This window comes from Haliotis asinina, chromosome 3, assembly GCF_037392515.1.
Source record: "Haliotis asinina isolate JCU_RB_2024 chromosome 3, JCU_Hal_asi_v2, whole genome shotgun sequence".
In the NCBI taxonomy this organism is placed as follows: Eukaryota; Metazoa; Mollusca; class Gastropoda; order Lepetellida; family Haliotidae; genus Haliotis; species Haliotis asinina.
In genome coordinates, this window is record NC_090282.1 from 62,964,059 (window position 1) to 62,991,337 (window position 27,279).

The following is a 27,279-nucleotide window of genomic DNA, read 5'->3' on the forward strand; positions in this document are numbered from 1 at the left end:
GTCTGGCTCAATCGGGTCAGTCCGTCGTCACACTCGCACAAGCTCGGATCTACAGTTGCGTTCTGTGAATACTTCTCTGTACCGACCGTGTACGTGTACTCGTGTGCTATTGATCGGGTGGATTGCTGAGTCACATCAATGGCTGTCAAAATACAGAATCAGGTAAGAGGATACAAAATTACATGAACCATTTCAGTATTTAGAAGTGGTATACGGCTTCACGGAATGTGTGTTAGGTCTGTTCTATCCGAGACTCCTTTCGTGTTACGCGTTGTTACGGTGTGATCTGGTTGGCCGTGTTTTGTACAGCGATAAGGTAGTGCTCTGCTGTGACAGTGTTAGGAACGGTCATCGGACCATCGGTCTTGTTGCTAGCCACAACGATTGCCATGTCCGTGTCCTAGATCTACCCACATTCTGCAGTTCCATCAAGCACTGCCTCATCTAACACACTCACATGTAAGTTCTGATGTACATACCCTATACACACAAACTCGTACAATGTACACTATGAAGTCAACATACTGGGTTAGACGATGCATACGTTATTTGAACTTCGTGTACTTTGTATGATTTGTAAATATTTATCAAGGATTTATAAATGGCTTCTGAGGAAGGATAATTTCTGGGTGTATCGATTCTTACTGAATCACCTTCAGTTTTACTGAGAGAACGGCCCGGCTTAATTAGCTCCACTTTACGAACATTAGCAAACACATACTGAGAGATCAAGGCTTTAACCGCTGTTGTTTACTTGTTGGTTGACCGGTTACCTTATTTTATTGTCACACTGTAGCGACTGAAGTGTTCAGACTAATTTATTATTAATGTGAAAGTTGTTATTCCCCGGCTGATATTATTAAGTGCCGCATTGTGAGCGTGCGTCATACTAGGAAGGATGAGAGTCTTGTCGTGACCTTTCAGAGTTTCCTAAACAAACAGAGCTTAAACCTGAACCTGGCTCGATCTGTAATATTTGGTTTAGTTTGTTTATTGTTAACGCCGCACTCAGCAATTTTCCGGCTATATAACAGCGGCCATTAAATAATCGACTTTGGGTCAGACAACCCAGTGATCAACATCACGAGCATCGATCTACGTAATTGGGATACGTTGTGTCAACCAAGTTTGCGAGCCTGACCACCCGAGTCCGTTAGTTACCTCTTACAACAAGCATGGAGTACTGAGGATCAATTCCAACCCGGATCTTCGCAGGTTTCGATCTGTAATCAGAGAGGATATGCAGTGGTGATCGCATGTGCAAGGTCGATATTAACAAACCTTTAGTGTGTTGTGGAGAAATATCGACTGTATGTACAAAGGCTTGTGTGATGTTTGTGGTAATGAAACAAAATGAGCACTGATGGAATTGCACATCTGTCGTGAAATGGTGATGATAAACGAGATATAGCCAAACTAATGAAGATGTTGGTAATAAACAAGTTACTGCAATAGCCATTATGATTATTATAATACAAGTATGCCTCTCTTTATACCAACAATTAGTCTCTGAAATGAACATTTTGACAGAATAAACCGTTCTTAAATAATACTCATAACATATATGAAAAAAACAGCACAGAGGCTTTCTTCATTTTCAGAGACTGTAGTAATCTAGACTTGCCACACATTCGAGACTTGCATGAGTTTTATTGGATATATTTGTTTCAGGGCTGTATGGCAGACTAACTGTAATTGAAACAGGAACAATAACAATAGTAATAATGATGATGATGACTTACACAATCTACCAAAGTTCTTCAAATTTCACCCCGTATTCTGGTATTGTTTACTGTGAAACATCGCACCATTTGTCCCGTGAGACGTCATGTGAACGTCATCACGTGTGAGACAGTTTGATATGTGCTATCACCTATGGTACCCTTATCAAACTGAATATTTCTCATTTACTTTTTAAAAATCTGCTTATACCTTTTCTCAAAATTGCGTCAGAAACGATATTTCAATACCTAGTATTATTTGATTTTTTAGAAGAAGAAAAGACAGTGCCTTGCACGCTAAACCGTACTCAAAGCTTTCGTATTTACTAACGTTTTTACCCCTTCAGATTCAAACGTCACATCACTTACATTATAAGAAACCATGAAGTCATGATATGTGTGGAATAGATAAATTAATCATGTGTAAATTAACCACTGTCTTGCGTAAGGACAAAACATGAATTACACAAGAGTGAGAAGCCTAGAGTCTGCTTTACATGGCAAAACTTCATGTGAAATAAGTTCTAAAACAGACAAGGGCCGAGGAAGAGACAGGTAGTGTTGTTTTCATAAAGTTAGCAAATATACCCAGTATTATTTAAAGCACTGACTTCAACGTGGTTTTGGAGATGTAGGGCAAAAATGTAGCTTTTTTAATGTTCAAGGACACGAGCAGGTGTTATCAGTGGTTGGAAAGTTTATCTGTATTGCGAAATGTACTCGAGAGGGTTAAATGTCATGGTTCATTTTGGTCATGGTTTTCAAGTGGCGGGAACCTTGTTCTGCGTTTACACTGTACAACTGACAGGGGTAGTTGCGTTTATGTCGACTGTTTTAGGTAATCGAAGCGGCACTGGGCTAAAACGTTTTACTACAAATCAACACAGACAGACGAATAGTTTATTCAATGTGTCACCTCATTACAATAAAATACAAAAATAAAAAAAATTTAAAATTTAAAAAAATAAATAAATAAAAAATATATAAAAAATAAAATAAAAACCAACCAAAAAAAACAAACAAACAAACACCCCCCCACAAAAAAACAAAAAACAAACAAACCCAAAAACAAAACAAACAAAACAAACAAAAACAAAACACAAGAAAAAAAAGACACCCACAGCCAAAATACAGCGATGTCCATTGGTAAAAAAGTTTTGCTTTATTTCTATTTTCTTTAAACTTAAGCTTGTAGTTTCACATTAGTAAATTAGTGTTTAAATTGTAATGCGTCACTCTTTACATACATGTAGTTATGTGAGACAATTAAACCACACAAGAGGGCGTATGAAATACATAAAATGAAGTTTGTACAGTGTTGAAACTCGAAATAAAGTTTCTAAATACTTATAGAAGCTATCACAAGAAATAAGATATATACATTATTAATACATGAGACAGTAGGATTGATTTTCTTCGTTATAAAATAGAAGCGCATATTTTGGCATCTGAAGGCTTAAGTGACTTTAGGTTTAGGCGACTTTTAGCAATATTCCAGGAAGATCACGGCGGGGAACGCCAAAAATAGCCCTCTCACACTGTGCCCATTTGGGGAATCGAACCCGAGTCTTCGGTGTGACGACCAACGCTTAAACCACTAGATTTTAACCCCACCGTCCCGGCACTTAAAGGATATCAGAGGGTACGAAAGTACAAAACTAGCACGCTGTACAACCAACATTCAGTGGAGTTTTTCCTAATCACTTCCCAGCGCCTACTCAACTCGAGACTCATATAGTCTTGTATATAACGTTTTTCGAGCTTTGGATTTATCTGTGGCTTCTTTACATATAAAACATATGCTTTGTTCTAGAGGCGTTTCTGCTTTACCGGCCGGTCTCTATTCTAAGTAGTGCAACTCCCCTCCTAAACTTGGCCAGTGCACTTCTGTGTGATCTGAACGCATATATACCCGTCGAAACATGATTGTCTTTCAAGCGACGCTTAACGTCCCAGGACCAAAATAGTCGTGTCATTTTTTAAAACTCTTATTGAACAAGTTAAATGTAGGTTCATAAATGTATGAGTCAGAACTGAAGGAGCTCTTAAACTTGACATTTTTACTATGACTGTACTCAGTAGGTGATACGGATGGTTCTTTAGCAGGTTCTATTTAGGTTGAAGTTAGGTCCTTATAGTTGTGTGTTACTACCACACATGTTTGGAAATAACCCAAGTATTTACTGATCACATTGGATTGGATAGGAGGTTGTTGGTTAAGACAGATGTTGGGGAGTTTACAAATGACAGCCTCATTGTCAGTGCGTATAGGCTAGAGTTACGCCCCTTGGGCGTGCTACGTCACTTAAACCCGTGTTTTTTACAGACCACTACCCCATACAATAACGCAGACATTTCAGAAAACCGTGATTGTAATCCAAGATTCAACCCGATTATGATCCTTGGTATATAGGCGGTGGGGTAGCCAAGTGGTTTAGCGTTCTCTCGTCACGTCAAAGACACGGGTTCGACTCCCATCAAGGGTGCAATGTGTGAAACGCATTCCTGGTATCCCGTGATTTTGCTGGAATATTGCGTGAACACAAACTCACTCACTTACTGATCTTCAGTGATCCATTCATTTAATTTTCACCGCTTTTTGTAGGTTATGCCAAAGGGAATCCGTTTCTGTGGATAGACGAGACCCACTCACTCACTCACTCGTTGGCATAGGTGGCTGACGTTTAACGTCATTTTTCCTCCCAGTTGCCTTCCCACGCTGGGATGAACACATGCACATGTCATTTTTTTCGGAAACCACTCACTCATCGACTGAACACCCACCTCCGCCCACACAAAAGCTTTTAAGCACTTTACATCAAAATAAATGTTTATTTCATAGTGTACCCTCGGGTCTGAGGTAGATGGAGTTATTCTGCAACGTGGCACGTTCACTTGGTCGTATATTTACACTTTGCTAATCAGAACTTGTGTGTCGGCCTATGTTGTGTCGAGGTAGCGTTTTGCGTGGGTCTGCGTGTGAATGGGACAGATGAAAGCTGCCATTTTGAACGTGGAGGCCTCCGTCTGGCTGGGCAGTTTTAGTCGACTTCACGATAAATTCGTAATTTACACATTATGTTATTCACCCAGTAAGTATTGGAACTATTTAAGTTCTATTATAGGATTGTACATTATGTTGTGTTGAAACACTCACTCTCAACAGTCCGGCTGTAAATAATCGAGTACTACTACCATCCCACTACCATGACAGTGGCATTGAAGATATTACTATTACTTAATGCTTACTTATATTTCTACGGTTGTTGTTGTTGTTGTTGTTGTTGTTGTTGTTGTTGTTGTTGTTGTTGTTGTTGATGATGATGATGATGATAAGTAGCATCTGCCACTTGTCATTGTAACAATGACCATACGACCACTACTATTGAATGACCTTCTACTACGACGAATGACCTTCCTGTTTTCAGTAACGAAAATTTATTAAACTTTGAAAAAACATTGATTGTATGTCTTAAAGAAGGGTACCGGGTTATATAAAAACTTTGTAAATCCACTCTTATCTAACTGATATCTGTACGTGACCTTTGAGAAAGCGCGTAAGTCAGTTGGTGTGTTTGGTAGGCCGAGGTTAAACAAGACTCGCATCTAGTCTCTGAAATGATCATATTTCACAGAATAAAACGCTTCATAAAAATAATCATAAAATATAATGAAAAGGAGCCCAGAGACTCTTGATTTTCAGAAATTGACTGGTATGGGCTTTCTCTGATATATTTCTTCCTGGGTCTCTGTGTGCATGCACTTCATGACTGATAGGATCTATCCTCATACAGCTGTTCCATTTATGAGTGAGTGAATTATGCAAGCTCTGGCACACCGATGGCCGTCTTTCAACACTCATGTATTCGCTACGTACGTAGATCTTTGACCTCTAACACGTGTGTTTTTGTTTATTGCAGTCATCAACGAGTGCAAAGCGCGACATTTGACATTTGGTTACTGCCGTCTAGAGGGAGTAACATTTACCACTAACACCACTCTAATCGCTGAGGTTTGCAAGATTACAACCATCAGGGTAGCTCAATCTCAGCTCATTTTCGGAATTTGAAACTATTTTGTCATCCGTGCCCTCCGCTTCCGACATTTAAAGCTTTTACAACATGTGACGTAACATTTGGAAATTGAACTAGTTTGTCGGACTTTGTGATATAAACTGTTCAGGGAGGATAGAGTATTGTGTCGCAAGGAGACAAGGCCAAGAGGTACTGGTCTGTGGTAACGTCGAGGCACCGTAACAGGCACCGTCGGAGGTGACGTCGTTGGTCGTGAAGGAGGCGTATCTCAGTGACAATATCTGGTCAGTCTTATCATACTGACTGCCAGACTGCCTCTTCAGCACACAACAGTGACAAGCGGTCTAGTGTGAAATTGGTGACAATTTTGAAAACCCCAAGTACTGGTTCTCTGACAGATTCGTTTCTTATACATCTGAAATTCAAAGGAGTCAGTATGTCTGATACAGTTTGTGTTAGCGAAAACTGAAAGCCCATTTTCTTTTCTGCTCAAATCTTATTGCGATTCGTTTTATTTTTCGATTCATTGTTTACCATCAACCATGTCAATTCAAACGACCAAGCTGTACAAGAGCATCATAAGTGATGACATTGACCAGATTGTATTACACTTGCTCAACTATGTACGGGGCGGAGGAGACATGAACATTTGTGACAGCGTGACGGGAGAGACGTTCATTCACCACGTCATCAACCACGTCCATAGGTTTATGGATCCGAAGACAGTGTCCCTGCTGTATCTGCTGGCTTGTAAACCCATAGACCTGAACGCCCAGGACTGTAATGGAGATACGGCCTTGCACAAGGTGGTCCGAAAGAATGGAGCCTACAGGGCCATGGTGGCCCTTATCAGGTGAGAATTGTCCTCTGGAAATGTCGAACAAATGATGTCTGTTTTTAATTTGACGCCGCACTCAGCAATATTCCAGCTATGTGGCGGTGGTCTGTAAATAATCGTGTTTTGACCAGACAATTCAATGGTCAACATCAGCAAGATGAAGATACAAGTGGGGTACGGAGATATATCCCAGCTATGTGGCTCAATGTGTAAATAATTAATCTGGACCAGACAATGTAATGATCAACATCATGAGCGTCAGTCTGTGAAGTTGGGATACGATGACGTTTGTCAACCAAGTCAGCAAGCCTAACCACCCGATCCTGTTAGCCTGTTAGTCACCTCTTACGGCAAGCATGGTTGCTGAAGGCCAAATCCTCTCGAACTGGTCACCATCTCAGACCACCAATGTTCAAAGAGCATGGTATTACTATCCTGACCACCGGATAAGTTCCATAACATCTTCAGCCCTATACAGTGGATGCTGTAAAAACCGGCATCTGTCCAATCCGGCAAGTTGTCAACACTGGCATAAAATCCCAGGCCCAACCGTGGCTTGTACATTTATCATGAGGTCTACAATCCAGCACATTGTCTAAACCGGATTGTTTCTTCAGTCCCAACGAGTGCCGGTTTAGACAGATTCTACGGTATATTATAAGTACACATTAGTTGTGTTGAGGAGAACACACCTTTAACGTATAGAAGTATATTATTAGAACTAGTACGATATATTCGATAGACTTCAAAATGTTAAATATGTCATTCTTTGACAGCCTTGTTCAATTTATTCCTGGCAAAAATGGAGAATCGGAAAAGATATAAGTGGTTTCACGCGTATGGTAACTGTATCACGCCATTAGATAACGTTAACGAATACTTGGAGCCCATACTCTATCAGATCCAACAAGACATTAAGGCGACGTCATGTGTTCTCATATTTACCAAGCCTCCATATTTTCTGTCAGATGTGGCGGTAGTATGGACGTGAAGAACAAGAAAGGCTACACTCCTGAAGACATTCTTTTGAAAGAGAAGCCGGCAGGATGGGAGACTATGCTTCACTGGTACCGGAAGTTCAAACCAGGTTAGTTACCCTTACTAGCAACCTAATTTGCTGAGTATGCTGCGCTGACGCACGATTCGTTTTGTCCTGAGATTTATTAAATAACCATTGAAACTCGAGAGTGTGCACCTTTCCATTCAACCCCCCCCAAAAAAAACCAAACAAACAAAAACAAAAACAAAAAACAAAACCAAAACCAAAAAAACAAAAAAAAAAAACAACAAAAAACAAAAACAAACCCGTATCCGTCCTTGCGTCTTAACTGCATTTTGTGACAACAGTACATTTTTCAATCCTCTAAAAGGCCTAACATCTAAGACATTGCTATTACATGATTTCTAACAGATGAATAAACATTCGACGTGTCCATGTTGTTCCTTCACAGCTCACGACAATAAGTTGTCGCCTCACCAGAAAAACACGTATTGTATCCTGTGTGTAGGGTCGATACAGCTAGACATTTGTGCCCAGCTCATGTAGATAAGTGCTAGAAAGGTTTTCCCAATAAGAACCTTTATGACCACCATCAAACAAGGCTGATGGATAAATCAATTTGTTTATCTGGTCTCCATGGTGATTCTAGTTCCAACTCGTATCAACTCACTATTGTGGACATGATAGTTTATTGTTGTGTGTACATCCCTTAAACGTATGTTCTCATACCATTCCTCGTGGGAGAAGAGTATGTGCATACTTATGTCCCCTTGGCGTGTCAGGAAGCTATGATAGTATTCAAATTCCCTCGATCTGATTGTAGTTTCTAGGATTATCAGCACAATAACCACGCTGGTCTGTTTCACAGCGTCAACGTCTAAACGTCAACTCAGGCGTTTTACTGTCAGCACGTGGGTGGATCAGAGAAACGCAAATGAAGGCAGTGCTAAACCTAACTGACTCCCCGATTCCGTCACGCCACCATAAAGATTTAAATAAAAATAAGTCAGAATATCCAAATTTATATGTTCGACTGTTAATATTATGCAACGTCAAAATGATTCTGTTGTAGCGAAAAATGATAAACACAAGGGGAGGTAACTGTACTGCAGTAGGCTTAACCATAGTGAGAATCCTTGGTCATGTAGAACCCATGCTTGTCGGAAGTAAAATGAAAGCAAAATGACAGCGTTGGGAAAGTTTGAAAAATTTATAACAAATATAAATTAGTAGGAGAACGGAATGGAATGGGATTATGTGGGTGGAGGGGGTTGATGGGATGGCGATAAATGTTTGTGACAGATTAGTTATTAGGGTTTGGGAGGGACGTGGTAAAATGTTACATAACATTGGTGTTTGTTTCAGGCTTAATATACGTCCAGCCTGTGCCCCTACCCTTGCATAATAAATAATTAGTCCCTCATCAATATTTATTCCACGTATGTCGTTCATGTTAAAATATCCCTCTTCCTTTAAATATCCAGTTTAGAGTTCAACCAATGTCAAGCACAAGCATGACCGTTATCAATAACACTTAATTAATTTCAGCACATAATCGTGAATATGTATGGTGGAGAATAAGTAAGTCAAACCAGTACAACGAGGCTGGTGTAACCTATCCCACAGGCCGAGCTTTGTGAACCCGATCAATGTAGAATGAAAAGCCAGGTGGCCTTCGTGCAAGCAGCGCTATTTCTAGTCACGGTGTGTACAAACATGCCTCGTACATTGACGGTGTGTCAATACCACTGACCTGGGGATCGCGATAAGGTATTAATGACCTTCATGACCTAGATAGGTGACCCAAATACATTACCGTACATGTACTATTAACATTTGGTGAATTGGAGGCCCGGCTAGTCTACTCTAGATTGTTGTCCCTACTGCTTGGCTCTCTCTGCAATGCCTAACCCCTAAATGAAGCAAGTCCAGATTTTCTAGAATCTCTTGTCTCCCTGAAGCTTCTATTCAGTTTGAATTGGTTTGTTTGTTACAATCAAACACTATGTATATTCAGAGGCTAGACGTTAGTCTAGCCCACTAGGTGAAACACCGCTCTGATAATACACCATATCATCGTTGTTTCGAATCTAACATTCACTCTGATAATTTTGAGTACAGTGTTTGTTGGTTTTGTATCCCCACTCAATGTTCTCTAGCCCATTCATTTAATTTTAATGCGATTTTGCTATTTAAAACATTATGTAATTTACATTGTTGAGTAGGTTTCGTGGATAAATCGCGACGTTCGTCTTGACTTTGTTCAAAAGCTATCAACGTTCATGACCCAAATCATTTCGAGTTATCCTCCCACATTCAGCTAACACACCGAGACACAAATAAAAATGTTTAAGGCTGTGCATATTGCTCCTCTAGCAAACTGTAGCGCAAATCGGTTTGCGCAACAAAAAGAAAATGACTAGTCTTCCTATATGCGTCCCCCCGGCACATAGAAAGACTGGTCATGTTTGCGTTTTTGCGCAACCCTGTTTGCGCTATAGTTTGCCTGTCACAGGTCGGATTGTTTTCTCTAAAGTACTGTCGAAAATAGGAAAAAAATGATTTTTCACGTTTATCTCAACAGTTTATGTAGTTGATATGTGAAAGTGTGAAATACCTGTTTAACTAAGTTGGGCATAACTTCAGTTCCAGTGGTAGGGAGATAGGACACGGGAAAAAAAGACATTACTGAGGAGAGATTAGTGAAGATATGAGCAATGCGGATTGTTTTTAAATTTCAAAGCGACTAGTTTAGAACGGACCATGACTTTATGCAAATTAGTGTGCGATGATGTCATATTACAAAGGGCACTTTCTAAATGTCCTTTTTGAAATTAGACTTAGCTTCATTAGAAACGATAACTGGTGTGAAAAATAATAACTTTCATGCTGAAACAATGAAGGATGCACATCCTCACTGTCACTACAAAAAGAAACAGGTAGAAGAGGGTCGTCTCAAAAACAAGACTAGGACGGTTAAACCAGATAATGCTAGGATATAGAGATATCTGCTAAGATATGATAATTCCATAGGGGAATTAAAATAGAGAAGTATACGGCAAGTCCTAACATGCATATATATGTGTGTCGATCAGCACACATGAAAAGACAAGAAATATCTTTGAGAGGACCCTTTGTGCCAGGTGCAGCGTATTTCATGCCAGGTGTGTCGGCGGTCCATCGTCATAGCCGACTGAGCGACCTAATTGCCATCTATAGTATGATCTATTGTTTTTAGCAGCTATTCATATTTTGGCCCGATTTTAGGAGTAAACAGCCCACTGAATGCCCCGTTGATTGCCGAAGTGGATTGTTTCGACAGATCCTATTTGAAGTTGTGTAAATTTGAGGGATACAAAGTAAAAGCCTAAAGACAGTTGGGTTATTTATTCCCGACATTACTTTAGAACATAGTGCATGTTGATGTAATGTATACGTGCGTAGCTGTAATCATAACAGACACCTGCATAATATCGACCCATCTTCTGTCGTTATGATTTGTATCCTGTTTATCAACTCGTGGAGTTGTCCTCAACATAGCTTGTCATAAAAGGCGACTAATGGTTGTTAGGTTCGCTCACGTGGATGCATGTCCTCGAGTCTAGTTGCATTCATGATGGATTGTCTTGATTCTGCCACTGGATTGTAAATTTAAAATTCAGATCCGATTTTAACAGTCTGCAGTCATATAGATGGAATATTGCAGGGTTAAAAAAGTTTCATGTTTTAAATAATACCCGATTTTCCAAAACCTTCCCCCAAATATTCTAGAAACCTTTCTGAACTAAACACTAAGCACATCCAGGGTCTACGTACTATCTGGTGTGTACATTGTCACTAAGCAACCCTCAAGCTAAGTGATGGCTGTTACTAATTATAGTAATTTGTCAGGACTGTATAATCCGAGCTTTGACATCTGTATGATCGTGTTCAGTCGTCACCTGGCGACGGGGATCGTTTTATATTTGTATTGGCCGATGTCAACATTGTCCCAGATATGAATATTCAGATATGTTCAAATGTCGTAAAATAACGAAAAACTACTCACTCATTCACTCACTCACTCACTCACTCGTTCTTGCTCCTCCAGGGCTGTATGCAGCATTAGTAGCTCCGAATCCAGACAAGCGAGTCATAGAGCGTCTGTTGAAATCCTGGTGCCGAGTGACGGTCTTCAAAAACGGTAAAGTGACCAACCTGAAATGTCTTGCACACGCGAAAACTGGACAACTGGACATCGTGTATCTGCTGGAGAAGTACGAAAACACCATAGAGTTTGCCCTAGGGGTGATGGCGGCGGTACAGAGACTGTGTGGGATGTGGAAGGACCTCGGTACGTATTTCAACGGCTGTAATATTGCTAAAAGCGGCGTGAAACCACACTCATACAGCCGTTCAATCAGGCGTACAACGTAGTGTTGAGTAGCTAAGCTGTTACTCACGAAAGTTTTTTGATTCCATCATTGCCTGCAATGTGGCCGGTCCTGTAAAATACTTTAATGTACAAGTAATGCCTCGTGTTCCTGGATCAATATATTTCTTTGTTATTTTATTTATCATGAGACCATATTCGCTTGAACTTGAGAATAAATAATATCACTTCTAACAATAGACAACAGAAAACCCACTACAAACAGTTCGTGTGTCACGGTCCATGATCTCTTTCAAATAACACGTATAAATATCTGTTCCCAAAGATGTATAGAAAAGAAATTTGACCTATTAACCTACAAAGGTACCGTATTAATCTCGTTTTGTTTGCAAGTAACTCCGGCTCAGCTGTCGGAGACGCTACAATTTCCGCCCTTCTGGTTATTTGTCATATGAGCAGTGGGGTAACCTGATGATTACAGCGTTCGCCCATCATGCCGGGTTTGACTCCCACATGGGCACATGTGTGAAGTCCATTTCTGACATGACCCGCCGTGATGTTGCTGGAATATTGCTTAAAGCGGTGTAAACCCATATTCACACACTCACTCTTCAGGTTAAAGCTTCGTAAAACTAACTCACTCACACTTTTGTTGTGTACTCATTGATGTTCAGTGGTCAAATTTCACCCCACTTTGTCTGTTATGCCAAAGGAAATCTGTTTCTATAGAAAATCGAGACCGGAATTCTCTGGCGTTTACCATCGGATATACGTGTTTTGTTTGTCTTGAACATAGAAAGAAAAAAGATATCCTGTGTACCCTAGCCCCGTGTCAAACTAACAAGTCATCGTTCAGTAGCTATCTCCTCCGACCATAGGTGGCGTTGGGGTAGTCTAGTGGTTAAAGCATTCACTCGCCACGACGAAGACCTGAGTTTGATTCCCCACATGGGCACAATGTGTGAAGCCCATTTCTAGTGACATCAGCCGTGATATTGCAGGAATATTGCAAAAAGTCGTCGTAAAACCATTCTTAATCACTCAAAAGCGGCGTACAACCAAACAAATTCACTGTAAGTAACGCCACACAACGTTTGTGTAGGGTTCGACAGCAGCACCGTTGACGTGAACTGTAAGGACCACTCCCACCAATTCTGTTTCCCCGACTGCCCCGAGGAACCCCGGCCACTGGTTGCAGCAGTTTGGGAGAAGGACGTGTGGGAGGTGCTGGACTTCGTAATGACCTTCAGACCAGACACCAACGTGCTATACGCTCCCATATCAGACCCACAGCTGACGCCCAATCCGCTCTTTTTTCATGTAATTATTTCTTTTTTATTTCATATTTAGGTATCTAAAATAAAAAAGCACCCCTTCTTTGTTCCTTAAAGTATCGGGAAAGATATAGCGTGTTCTTTGTTGCCTGAAGAATCTAAAATGAAATATATCTTTTATATATCGTACTGCGTAAAGAATCTAATATATTATATATCTTTCATATATCGTACTGTTTAAATCACTCACTCACAGTGTATTCATATCAGTTTCTTCTTTGTGTAGCTGTTCTCTGGACCTGGCCAGCCAAGCGATGAGCGGATAATACACCTTGTCCTGAAAAACTCTGATATGACCGCCAGGGGGCGCCAGGGAGGGACGATTCTGTTGACCGCCATGACCTACGACCAGCCAGAGCACATGATTAAAGCGTTGTTCGACTACGGTGCTAACGTAGCTTCTCGTGCGCGCTGTGGACGTACAGTACGGGACATAATCCAAGGAATGGGGAAACAAAATTATGTGCAGATGATTGACGACCATGTGATCGACATTATAAAGACCTGTAACATTGAACGTCTTGAGACGCTGATCCTTCAGGCGTATGACCATATTCTGGACATAACGGACGAGAAAGGCCGGAATGCGCTTCAACTTGCTCGGAAGCAAGGGTCAAAGCAGCTGGTGACCATCCTACAGAACATTGTCGCGACACAGGTAGGTCATTGTGTTTTCGATTGGCCATCGTGAATACTTGTACATTCATGGAACGGGTGACATTTTCAGAACGGTAATAACGTATAGCAGCTGTCTAAGGTTTGCAGTAGTGTGTCATTCAGATCTGGGTTAGAATCGGTCTTCAGTAACCCATGCTTGTCGTAAGAGGCACCTAACGGGATCGGGTGGTCAGGCTTGCTGACATGGTTGACACATGTCATCGTATCCCAGTCGAGAAGGTTGATGCTCATGCTGTTGATCACTGGATTGTCTGGTCCAGAACCGCCGCCATATAGCTTGAATATTGCCGCGTGCGGCGCAAAACTCAACTCACTCAAAATAGTGGATAAGAAAAGGATCCCATAGTGTTTTTAAAACATATCATCAGAACTGTGAACCAGAAAATTACACGACACTTTATGTCAAACTGGGACACTTTCCAAAAATAATAAAAATGGCAATGGTAGATAAGGTTAGAAAGCAAAACAGAAGTATTAAGTCACATATTACCCGCAGATCAGATTTAACCGAGCTAAATGTATCATTTTAAACCTCTCGCTGTACATGTTGCAGTTTCAATGTAACAGGGTTAAGTCAATATGCCATTTTGTTCAATTAAACCCACAGAACGTGGAACGCCTAAATAAACACCGAACAATTGTGGCCAAATCCTTGCCATAGATCCAGCAGCACAATGGAGTTTCAACTAGATGGCTCAAATGCACCTTTAGCTCTTGGTATCGTTCGACGTCTCTTGCTTGAGCGTTTGTTTATGCTCTTGGTGACAAAGAATTTTCTTTGATGAATACACGTAAGAGCTTCATCGCCAACGGCTATCAATAGATCTGCGTGGAATCTCGATCAAAATGACGTAGGTGTTTTGTCCGTTCATGCAGTGTGCGCTACCACGAGTCATTCACCGACATGCTTGATTGCTCGTAGTTCAATGGTCATGCTAGTGGCGTTGAGGGCACACGGAGGACAGTTATGACGCATCAGCGAATAAAACGATTTTTGCTTATATTCTGTTTTAGGTGAGTAATTGACATGGTTTTGCATGTGTTTGTGACGGGTGCGATCGGTGGGGCAAGACACGCCCACCTTTGTGTAAACGCCTGTTATCACTGAAAGGGGTTCAGGAACACATCCTCATGCTAACCTGGATGTTTCTCATGAATGTGGGAATATGACCACCTGACTTTGTTTCTGAATGAAAAATGCGTATTTTTTAATATAGGTGGGCAATTTGCACAATTGTATTGCATTTTGATTTACAAGGGCATCAGCTATATTTCAGAACATGTTATTCGTTCCACAAAAACTGATTAGTTCAATGCACGTGTGATGTTAAATTAATTTTATTTATTTCTCTTAGCCACGTCTCTTTGTTGCATATGCTGTTTATGAGCAGATCTAGAATACTGTGTTGACATAAAACACAGATTTCTATATTTCTCTTGGCTACTCCCTCTGTGAGAACTGCCATTGTGTTCCTCATTCCTTGTTGCCAATACTGTATTTACTTTCTTGATGAACCCACCATGTATGCGAAAAGGGTGTGAAGAGCCACCCGATGCCTTCACATTGTTACTTACTCTAGCACCCAATGCCTCCAGATTGTTACTTAATCTAACACCCTATGTCTTCACATTGTTACTTACTCTAGCGCCGAATGCATTCAAATTGTTACTTACTCTAGTACCCGATGCCTTCACATTTGTTACTTAATGTAACACACGATGCCTTCACATAGTTACTTACTCTAACACACGATGCCTTCACATTGTTACTTACTGTAGCACACGATGCCTTCACATTGTTACTTACTGTAGCACATGATGCCTTCACAGTGGTATTTACTCTAGTACCCGATGGCTTCACAGTGGTATTTACTCTAGTATCCGATGCCTTCACATTGTTACTTACTCTAGCATACGATGACTTCACATTGTTACTTACTCTAGCATACGATGACTTCACATTGTTACTTACTCTAGTATACGATGACTTCAGCCTTCACATTGTTACTTACTGTAGCGCCCGATCCGTTCTTATTTCTAAATGACATGACAAATCAACTCATGAGTTGGTATTAATATGTAAGCATCGGATGGATTTTAACCTGTTTTATGTGGTATATGTTATCATTAGTATCCCATTCAATGTACAGTAAACATCGGTTATGGCGAGGTAAAAATAACATATGAAGCAAGAGTTTGGGATGAAAGACAGTTCGTTACATCCGTTATTTCGTTATAAACATGGTTAACTTATTGTACTGTATTCATCTGAACAGGAACACGCAAAGAAGGTCTTCCTGGCTATCGACAGGGGCAATAAAGCTATGGTGAAGAAGCTGCTCACCAAGAAGTACGTCAACGCCCTGGACAGATGCAGCCGGACGGTGCTTCATCACGCTCTGCTTCACCGTCACGGGGACATCGTCCGCAATCTCCTTGATGAATACCCCCAACTCGTCAACAAGTTTGACTGTGTAAGTGTCCAATTTATTGTGTCGATATCAGTGACTGTGGCCGTTGTTTAAGCAATATTCTAGCATTATCACGACGGGAGACACCAGAAATGGGCTTCCTTCACTGTACCCTTGTGGGGAATCGAAATCTACGATAAGATAAATGTATAATTCGAAATAGTAAATTTTGTAGATCTAATCTAAAGTCCCAAACTGATATCTTAAAACCTAATCTCTCGAAACAAATACATTTGTTTAACCTTGTCGGTTATACTGAAAGCATCCCCTATTCATGTCCAGTGTAAATCTATTTACACACAGTGGGTAAATCAATTGAATGGCTAATGATGTGTGTACATCATTTGAATTGCTCTAGATGTGTGTAAATCAATTGAATGACTGTAGATGTTAGAATCGTTAACCCATTATACGCCATCCGCGTTGCATACGGAAATCGATTTGAAGCATACAGTTTACACCGATTCAGCCGAATGTGTCCAGCATCGGGTGGATCGATATTTTCTTTTCTGTTCAGTATCAAGTATCCCGCTAAATACTGACCTTGTAGGATGTTACAGTCTACTACCGGGTGTATGTGAAACTAGTTCCTCATTGTCAATACAACTGCACTTAAGTAGGCGTATCCTGCGTCAGGGAAGTAATATTTGTTGCTGATGTGTAGAGAGATGGCGTGATATTAGCAACATGACCTTATGTTATATATGGATGATACACCACCACCATCACCTACTACTGTTGCTGCTGCTGCTGTTGCTGTTGCTGTTGCTGCTGCTGCTGCTACTGCTGCTGCTACTACTACTACTACTACTGTTATCACCACTACTATTACTACTATTCTCACTATTACTACTACCACTACTACTACTACTACTACTACTACTACTACTACTACCAGGAGTAGTAGTGGTAGTAGAAGAACTGACAATAAATGTATTTATTTGAAATAGGGCGCTCAGCTTGATACAACAAGATGTTATCTGACGACCATATGTTTTACTGATATCAGCGCAGATATAGCGGAGCATACGTCAATGCTTAGTTTAATGTGAGTACATGGAGTGTAAGAAAACAGTTAACAGTTCCATGTTAAAAGATCAAAACAAAACAAAACAGTACATGAATGGATTCACTATTTAAGGTGAATATTGGACTTTCCAGAAGAACAATTAATTTCCACTGCAGGATATTTTTGTGGAGTTTTACATGTAACACAACGCTCCATAACCTTCTGAAATGAGACTGCTTCACAGAGTGGAAGCTGAAAGTCGGGAATTCTGAGATACTGGGGCGGATACTAAACTTGTTCACCGCCGAGCAGTTGACGCATATTTCGTAGTTACAACATCAGTTCGGGCTTACAGTGAAACCACCTCAACTCCACGACCGAGGTTACGCACTCTCGACTTAAGACTGTTCTACTCCGCATTCTGTTAGTCCCGAATTACGAACTATGGAACTATGGAAAATGCACCTAATGTTTTTGTGTATGATGTAGGAAGACTTCGACATAACCAGATGTCAGCTTACTAGCATAGTTTCCAGTATCTGATATTGTATGTATGGTTTAAGGTCTTCGACTTAACGAGGTGTCAGCATACTAGCATAGTTTCCAGTATTTGATATTGTATGTATGGTTTAAGGTCTTCGACTTAACGAGGTGTCAGCATGCTGGCATACTTTCCAGTAGCTGATGTAATGTGTGGTTTAACGAGGACTCACGGTACTCACGACGTTCCTGGCGTCTGATGTCGTTGTGTATGTTGTAGATGGGCCGCACACCTCTCCACTACGCCATGTTGTTCATGGACCAAGATACTATTGATTTCCTGCTGAAGAAAGGCGCCAACATAAACGCGAAAGATACTGTGAGTACGGGAATACTGTTATTACACCACACATACCATAAAACATTAATACACACTTTTCCACGTTGACCTTTAATCTGTGTGCTCAATATTGTCGCTTACGATGTCGTTGATGGCTACGTAGAAGTAGTTACGGGGGTACAGATAAAGGAATTTCAAGTCAATCCTTCACTTATTCATATCATGTTATCAAGTTTACGATGACCGTTCGATGAAAGTCCTGCAAAGAGATTTTGTTGCCAAGCGTTATTCACAGTTCTCATCCTGTCAAGGATTCAGGTCAGAACATCAGCAACACATTCTTGTCGGGAATGGCGACTAACGGGACACATGCCATCGCATTTTATAGAGCGATGCTCATGCTGTTGATCACTTGATTGTTTGTTCCATTATTTACAGACTGTTGTCATGCAGCTGGAATGTTGATGAGTGCCTCGTAAATAACAAAACATGCAAACAAACAATCTTGAGAGGCGACCAAAGATGTATGTGTTGTAAGGCTGCCTAAACAAATTAAAAGTTTCTCGGGCACATGTTTTTGAAAGGGCAGTAGAACTTTAAATTAATGATCGACAAAAATATGACGAGGAAGGAAAACATTCTATTGTTTTCTCTCAGAAATACAGCATGGAAAGTTTAGCACGTGTAAACAAGTTGTAGATTCAGTCACACACGTTCTTACAGACACTTATTCTTATAGTGGACAAATGAATGATCAGGACCCGGCCAAGTCAATATTATATTTTTTAAAGGTAATAAAAATTGTTAATTAAAAATAGATCATGACGCTGGTTCCCGAGAAACATCAAATTGTAATTGGTAGCCATGCATATCAGGGACTAGACTGGCTGATTATTTATTGAGAGGAAGAAAGAAACGCTTCTAGTTTCCATTTCAAGACAACGAACTGATCGTTTAATATCCTGGAATGCAAAATTTCAATTTAATAGATACAATTTGATATACATTTTCTTCTTATAACAAACATTCCTACTTTGTAGACGTATGTTTTCATAATTTAGTAACCATTCCTATTTTACCCACGTGTTTTGTACCTGGCATCAATTTGTCAATGTTTTGTTTTTGGTATATCCTGAGGCAGTTTGTGTTCCATATTCTGGAACAAATTATGTTGCAAATAAAGTCATTACGAATTTCCATTTCAAACAACACTGAACCAGTACTAATTGTCATCCCGGACCCTCATCCCCACCCCTGCACCAAGGACAGGATCCCCCTGCTTCCATCCCATGTATTGAGTGTTGCTATCTGTCTCACAGCAAGGCCTGACCCCTCGGGACTACAGTAAGAATGAGTGCAGCCCCCATGAGTTCCAGGTTCGACAAGCCGATGTTGAAGATTTCGACCTGGAAATATTCCTGGGAATGACGAACTTCTTTGAGACTTTCTACCATGCATGCAGGGTTAGTATTTGGATATCTGCCTCGCGATTCTTATGATCAACTGATCAAACTTCATAACATAATTCTAGGCAATTTGTTATTGATATTTAGTCTGTATGTATAGGTCAGTCTAAGTAAACTTAGTCTCAGTGTATTTCGTTACATTCCACAACTGAGTCTAACAAAAGCTAGTAGAAGGTCGCGTCAGGTAACCTTTGAGCGACCAATGTCCGTCCAATCAAACGTGAGACGGTTAAATAGATTTAACCAATCAGACAACAGCTACTATTTAGGGCTCGGAGGGACTTTCAAAATATTCAGGTCACTGACCCAGATCTCTCCACAAACAAAACTCCGCACATGACACAGTTATTTGACCTGCGGTATATACACTTTGGGGTTTCTGTTGACATGGCTACCATTAGCTAATATTTCTCCAAGATGACATCCTTGAATATTGCCCCAAACACTATTTTCAGCGACTGTTTACTCACCGTTGTCATGTACATGTACAGCCTGTGCATCACCCGGAAGCGAACGTACGCTAAATAGCATTCGGAATCGTCGGGTACGAACCTTTTCGAGATAAAAATTTCAAATGTTATGTGCCAATGTCCACTTTTGCGATTTGGTAAGCTGTGTTCTGATTGGTCAATCTCAAAGGTTTCGTGACGCGACCTCGGATAAGGTTTTCTTAGACTCAGTAGTGGAGAGTAACGAAAAGTACTGAGGATAAGTTTACTTACACTATTATATAGGTTAGTGTGTTTAATAGAAGGCTGAAAGGTAGCGAAGCTTTATGTACTATCTATGTGACTGAGACAAGAGCCGACTCAAAAGAATCGCTTGGTTGATCGGTCAGTCAGACCCCATGGTCATCTTCACGAGGGAAGAGTGTCCGCTGGCCTTTATAGGCATGTTTCTACCGTAACATTGGTCAGTGGTCACTGTCCAAAGAATTGAGGCTGCTGCTCATGATCAGTTACAGTTCTTCGTTTGTCTGGTACAGTTTGGACTTTACAGTGTTCAGTACTGCCTACAACGGCATTCACTCTTCCGTTGTCACCACACGTAATGTGAATATGCTGCTTCTGTGTCCTGCTTCTGTTCACACAGAAGCACACGTAATTTGACCACAAGTTCCAACAGTTTACCTTAGTTTGTATTGTGTCTTGGGTTCCGATCCGCAAGGCGTTCGTAAAAATCCGACCAGTTGTAACTCATACCTTATAGACACCGCATGCCATAGACTTACACATGCCATAATGCTGTGAACGTTTTGTGGGTCGGGACCAAGAAATCTGAAAAATTACATGTAGAAGGGAAATCAAGTAATGACATTTAATTTGTTGGTTGTTACGTTGACTACTACGTCGTGTTGTACGTTTGCAGATTGGCGACTTGGCGACGGTGAAGAATCTAACGCTTGGTCTGAAGGAGCACCATGCCCAACACCGGTTCAGCAACGCTCTGTTTGATTGTGTGGACAATGGTCAGTTGGCGGTTGCAGAATTCCTTGTCAAGAACGGTTTCACTACAGACGTCTGGAAACAGGTGCGCTAAACATGCCATAACTATGATGGAAACAGGTACACTCCACACCCTGTATTGGTGTGGAAACAAGTACACTCCACACCCAGTATAATGTTGAAACAGGTACACTCCACATCCAGTATCCACATCGTGGGTTTGTGTGGAAACAGGTACATCCCACCCCCTGTATTGGTGTGGAAACAAGTACACTCCACACCCAGTATCCACATCCTGGGTTTGTGTGGAAACAGGTACATCCCACCCCCTGTATTGGTGTGGAAACAAGTACACTCCACATCCAGTATCCACATCCTGGGTTTGTGTGGAAACAGGTACATCCCACCCCCTGTATTGGTGTGGAAACAAGTACACTCCACATCCAGTATCCACATCCTGGGTTTGTGTGGAAACAGGTACATCCCACCCCCTGTATTGGTGTGGAAACAAGTACACTCCACATCCAGTATCCACATCGTGGGTGTGTGTGGAAACAGGTACATCCCACCCCCTGTATTGGTGTGGAAACAAGTACACTCCACATCCAGTATCCACATCGTGGGTGTGTGTGGAAACAGGTACATCCCACCCCCTGTATTGGTGTGGAAACAAGTACACTCCACATCCAGTATCCACATCCTGGGTTTGTGTGGAAACAGGTACATCCCACCCCCTGCATTGGTGTGGAAACAAGTACACTCCACACCCAGTATCCACATCCTGGGTTTGTGTGGAAACAGGTACATCCCACCCCCTGTATTGGTGTGGAAACAAGTACACTCCACACCCAGTATCCACATCCTGGGTTTGTGTGGAAACAGGTACATCCCACCCCCTGTATTGGTGTGGAAACAAGTACACTCCACATCCAGTATCCACATCCTGGGTTTGTGTGGAAACAGGTACATCCCACCCCCTGTATTGGTGTGGAAACAAGTACACTCCACACCCAGTATCCACATCCTGGGTTTGTGTGGAAACAGGTACATCCCACCCCCTGTATTGGTGTGGAAACAAGTACACTCCACATCCAGTATCCACATCCTGGGTTTGTGTGGAAACAGGTACATCCCACCCCATGTATTGGTGTGGAAACAAGTACACTCCACATCCAGTATCCACATCCTGGGTTTGTGTGGAAACAGGTACATCCCACCCCCTGTATTGGTGTGGAAACAAGTACACTCCACACCCAGTATCCACATCCTGGGTTTGTGTGGAAACAGGTACATCCCACCCCCTGTATTGGTGTGGAAACAAGTACACTCCACATCCAGTATCCACATCCTGGGTTTGTGTGGAAACAGGTACATCCCACCCCCTGTATTGGTGTGGAAACAAGTACACTCCACATCCAGTATCCACATCCTGGGTTTGTGTGGAAACAGGTACATCCCACCCCCTGTATTGGTGTGGAAACAAGTACACTCCACACCCAGTATCCACATCCTGGGTTTGTGTGGAAACAGGTACATCCCACCCCCTGTATTGGTGTGGAAACAAGTACACTCCACATCCAGTATCCACATCCTGGGTTTGTGTGGAAACAGGTACATCCCACCCCCTGTATTGGTGTGGAAACAAGTACACTCCACACCCAGTATCCACATCCTGGGTTTGTGTGGAAACAGGTACATCCCACCCCCTGTATTGGTGTGGAAACAAGTACACTCCACATCCAGTATCCACATCCTGGGTTTGTGTGGAAACAGGTACATCCCACCCCCTGTATTGGTGTGGAAACAAGTATATTAAACATGCAATATATATGTGTAAAACATACACCAATGGTATATCATTAGTGTAGAAACATACACCAATGGTATATCATTAGTGTAGAAACATACACCAATGGTATATCATTAGTGTAGAAACATACACCAATGGTATATCATTAGTGTAGAAACATACACCAATGGTATATCATTAGTGTAGAAACATACACCAATGGTATATCATTAGTGTAGAAACATACACCAATGGTATATCATTAGTGTAGAAACATACACCGATGGTATATCATTAGTGTAGAAACATACACCAATGGTATATCATTAGTGTAGAAACATACACCAATGGTATATCATTAGTGTAGAAACATACACCGATGGTATATCATTAGTGTAGAAACATACACCAATGGTATATCATTAGTGTAGAAACATACACTTACCATTCATTGTTTGTGTTGAAACAGACACTAAATATACAGTATGCATGGTAACAGACAGTGAATACAGCCTATCAGTGACATAAGTCGATAAACATCTATTGATAGTGTGGAAATAGGGATACTAAACATGCATTATGCATGTGGAAATGAGTACACTGAATATACATTATTTATGAGGAACCATCTACACTAAGCATGCATTGTTTATGTGGAAATAGGGACACTAAACATACATTACTCTTGTGGAAACATGCACACTGTACAATAGGCAGTCTTAACAAACTCCAATAACCTAAGGTACATTTTCCCGAGGAAAATATTGTTTAGATATCCTTAACAAAGACACCCATGAAGATTCGGATTGGTAACCGGTTGGTCGGGCTCGCTGACTTGGTTGACACTTGTCATCGTATCCCAGTGGCGTAGATCGATGCTCATGCTGTTGACCACTGGACCGCCGCCATATAGCTTGAAGAGTTACCGCCCTTACACACTCTGTTAATATCCATTATTTGTCCAGTATGAAGACTGTGACCCGGATGACCCCATGTGTTCGATGATGGAATGCAGTCATGCCGTGGTTTCACTCCGTCAACGTGCCGTCAACGTGGATGCCAAAGACATCGTGAAGCTTATCGACAACGTCGCCAGCGGAAAGGTACGACAGTATATTATAAACAAGAAGTTCCTCGGAGTAACTGCTTTCGTTCCCAAACGTAACGGCGGTGGGGCAGCCTAATGCTAAAAAAGTGTCTGTTCGTCATACTGAAGACCCGGGTTCGATTCTCCATATGGGTATTATGTGTGAATCCCATTTCTGGCGTTATTGCTAGAATATTGCTAAACGTGGCATAAATCCTTACTCTCTCTTCAAAATAACCTTAACAAAATAGACATAAAATGCTAAAATCAATACATTCCCAGTTCCAAAAGAAAAGCGTTTTAGATGTTATTGTCATTACTTATAATAACGGAACTGAGAAACTCCATATTGTTTTGTGTATATATATCATATTTGAACTAAAATTAATATTAATTATTTATATTTCAGGTGAAAGCTCTGAATTCTTCGGCAGTGTACCATTGTGAAATTGTTCGTGCGTGACACCATAACATTTTTCTTCATTCATATCTGTACTTGTGTACTTGTGTCACAACTCCCTCTGTCCGACATTGTAACATTTAATGTTCAAAGTCTACCGGGGCTAGCATTGTTTTAAGTCATCCTTTCAGAAATTTATGAATATACTGTGTTATATTTTCAAATATGTTTTGAAAGATTTGTATGCATACGTTATTTGATAACGTTATATTTTTGCCGGAACTGTGACTGTGCATACATACTTTTGATTTTCGAAATCAATATATTTTATGTATTATAAATTTCATTCCTTTCCTACTTTCATATGACAATGTAATGCATTTCTAATGGAACTGAAAATTAAGTGAAAGAACTAGGTATGGCAATACCTTTCGTTTACAACCGTTTTGATCGCATATGCTCACGTTCGTATACTTGTGAAAAGGAAAATCTTTTTTAACGTGGAGAAACCTTTCTAAAAATCTAGAGGTTAAGATGCCATTTACTGAAAGGGAGGATGTCTTAATCTGCATGTTCTGTCCAAATCAGAAGAAATGTTCATGTTCAGGTATGTATCAGATACACACATTATTGCCTAACGCATTTTTATACCTTTCTTCTACCTCTGCATTCTGCATCCAAACCTAAATGACAAAGGAACAGGTTCCCATTCTCATTCATATATATATTAAATATCGTTTTGGTTATTTTTTTTAAATTTTGCATAACGATTTTCGTAAAGAACGCTTATACATTAACCTTTTAACAATTTCGGGCGTATTTAGTGCATTCCAATTCGAATTTCTAATGGTTTCGCGTAAACAACTGTATACATGAAAATGCTCACCAGAACCATGTTCCAGTACCAGTACGGGTATATCTTCGAAAGAAAAGAGAGTACTTTGGGAATCAGAATGTACAACATCATAATTTTATCAAAAATATTATATGCACAGTTACTTTATCCAACATTGTATATAAACTGACCAACTAGTGTTGTATATTTAGACTTACCAGCACATGAATCTGTGATGTCAGTCAGGTGCCTGCCCAGCAGTAAACAACAACAACAAACATACAAACAAACAAACAAACACTATTGATCAGGGAAACAGACATATATGCCCATAAAATGTTGACTAAATATGTGTCTCCACAGAAATATTTTAGAATCTTTGTTGGTGCTAACCTGATGTATCCTAAAATTCAGCATCTCACCTTGTTTTTTACAAGGACTCGTGTTCGTGTAGACCAATTCCTTTCGTAACAACACCTATCTCACATCATGATCGTGATAAAAATATATTTTCTCAAACGAACCTTTAATAGAAGAAGCGTTTTATGCTTTCCTTTAGAATGCACTACAGTGTTGTAGAGATATGTATGTTTTAAAACTGCCATCTTGAATGTTGATTGTTATTGATACGTTTGCACATTGCTAAATGTCCCCGCGCTTATTGCCTGTGCTGATCTTTGGTGTACTTACCTGGCGCGTTTGAGCTGTATTGTGTCAGGAATGGAAACCTGTGATAGCTGTTCATATAATCACTTGCTGTCTCTACTTTATACCGGAGGCCACGACGTTACTTTAATGTCACCGTTACAATTGTGTGGGTGTACTCACTACCATAAATCCCACCCGACCCTCTAACCCCATCATGTTCATTATAAGCAAAAAAGCCATAAACTCTTATTTCTTTACGAATTCAAGGTAACTGGAAAATGCAGTGAAGAGTTGTGTCCCTTGAACCTGGAAGAATCCTATTATTCCGGGTTTGAGTACGATCCTGATTCAGTGTTTGTAAGCACCAATCCTTCGCCTATGTTTTCCCATAGCGGTTACCACTTGGGACCTGTGTCCACCTCACTTAACGGACATGTCGTAGTTTAACCGGAATATTGTTAATTACTGCGTTCACTTATTTAGTCACATGCAACTTAGTTCAATACACCTGAACCACATTACTGAACATGTGTACTAAAAAAGTAAGATGCCTTGATAGATTTGAAGGAGACCCACCTATGGGGAGAACCAGGCCTCTACCTTCTTAGCCCCTTCAAAGCTGTAAAGATAACGGATTGGGCTGAACTTTCACCCTTTGTCCTTATCAGTGATGCATAAGTGACGTGGTCAAGTATACATACATTTGACCTACATAAACAATGGGTATCGATTCTCCACGTGTGGGCAAAGTGTGAAGCCCATTCCTCATGTACCCCGTAGTGATATCGAAGGAACAGTGAAAGTTCATATGACCTCATCAACTGCCCCAGAAAATACATTATTCTTGCATATGCCCTAAACAGCGAAGCCCTTCTCGCTCGATTCTGACATGGCCAGCAACTCAGTTTCGACATATCGTGTGATACAGATACACACGTGACCATTGCTGTATGTACATTGTAACACACATTGTCTCGTGCTATACCTAACGGTGCCAAAATATTGTATGCACTGTTGCCGCCCACACAACAACAAACCTTCAATGTATGCAAGACATATTCTTGGCCGTGACTGTCTTGGTCCTGATACTAGTCTGTCTTGGTTTAGAATGTACATCATTACAGACAAAGGACAAAACGACGGCATTCAGCGTTGCGCATTTATCATATCCGACAGCTGTTAAGTGCTGCCTACATGTACTTTCATGCAGGAAATATCAGTAACTAGTCGTGTAGAGGTTTCATCTCATATCTGTTATGGTTCCTGTTTTGTTGATATTTTCTTGTGTTTTTCTTTCAAATTTTAATCATTAAAATTAAATAAAACTCAAAA

General features: G+C 40.7%; 1 protein-coding gene across 1 annotated transcript; it reads left to right on the top strand.

Moving 5' to 3' along the window:
• On the top strand, positions 1–27,279 carry LOC137278297 (putative ankyrin repeat protein RF_0381). The gene is made up of 12 exons (XM_067810544.1): positions 1–162; positions 5,642–6,608; positions 7,562–7,680; positions 11,684–11,926; positions 13,068–13,285; positions 13,526–13,957; positions 16,254–16,451; positions 18,218–18,316; positions 19,597–19,740; positions 21,112–21,273; positions 23,943–24,080; positions 24,474–27,279. Exons 2-12 carry the CDS (start codon positions 6,298–6,300, stop codon positions 24,525–24,527), a joined length of 2,118 nt encoding a protein of 705 aa, XP_067666645.1. The 5' UTR covers positions 1–162; positions 5,642–6,297; the 3' UTR covers positions 24,528–27,279.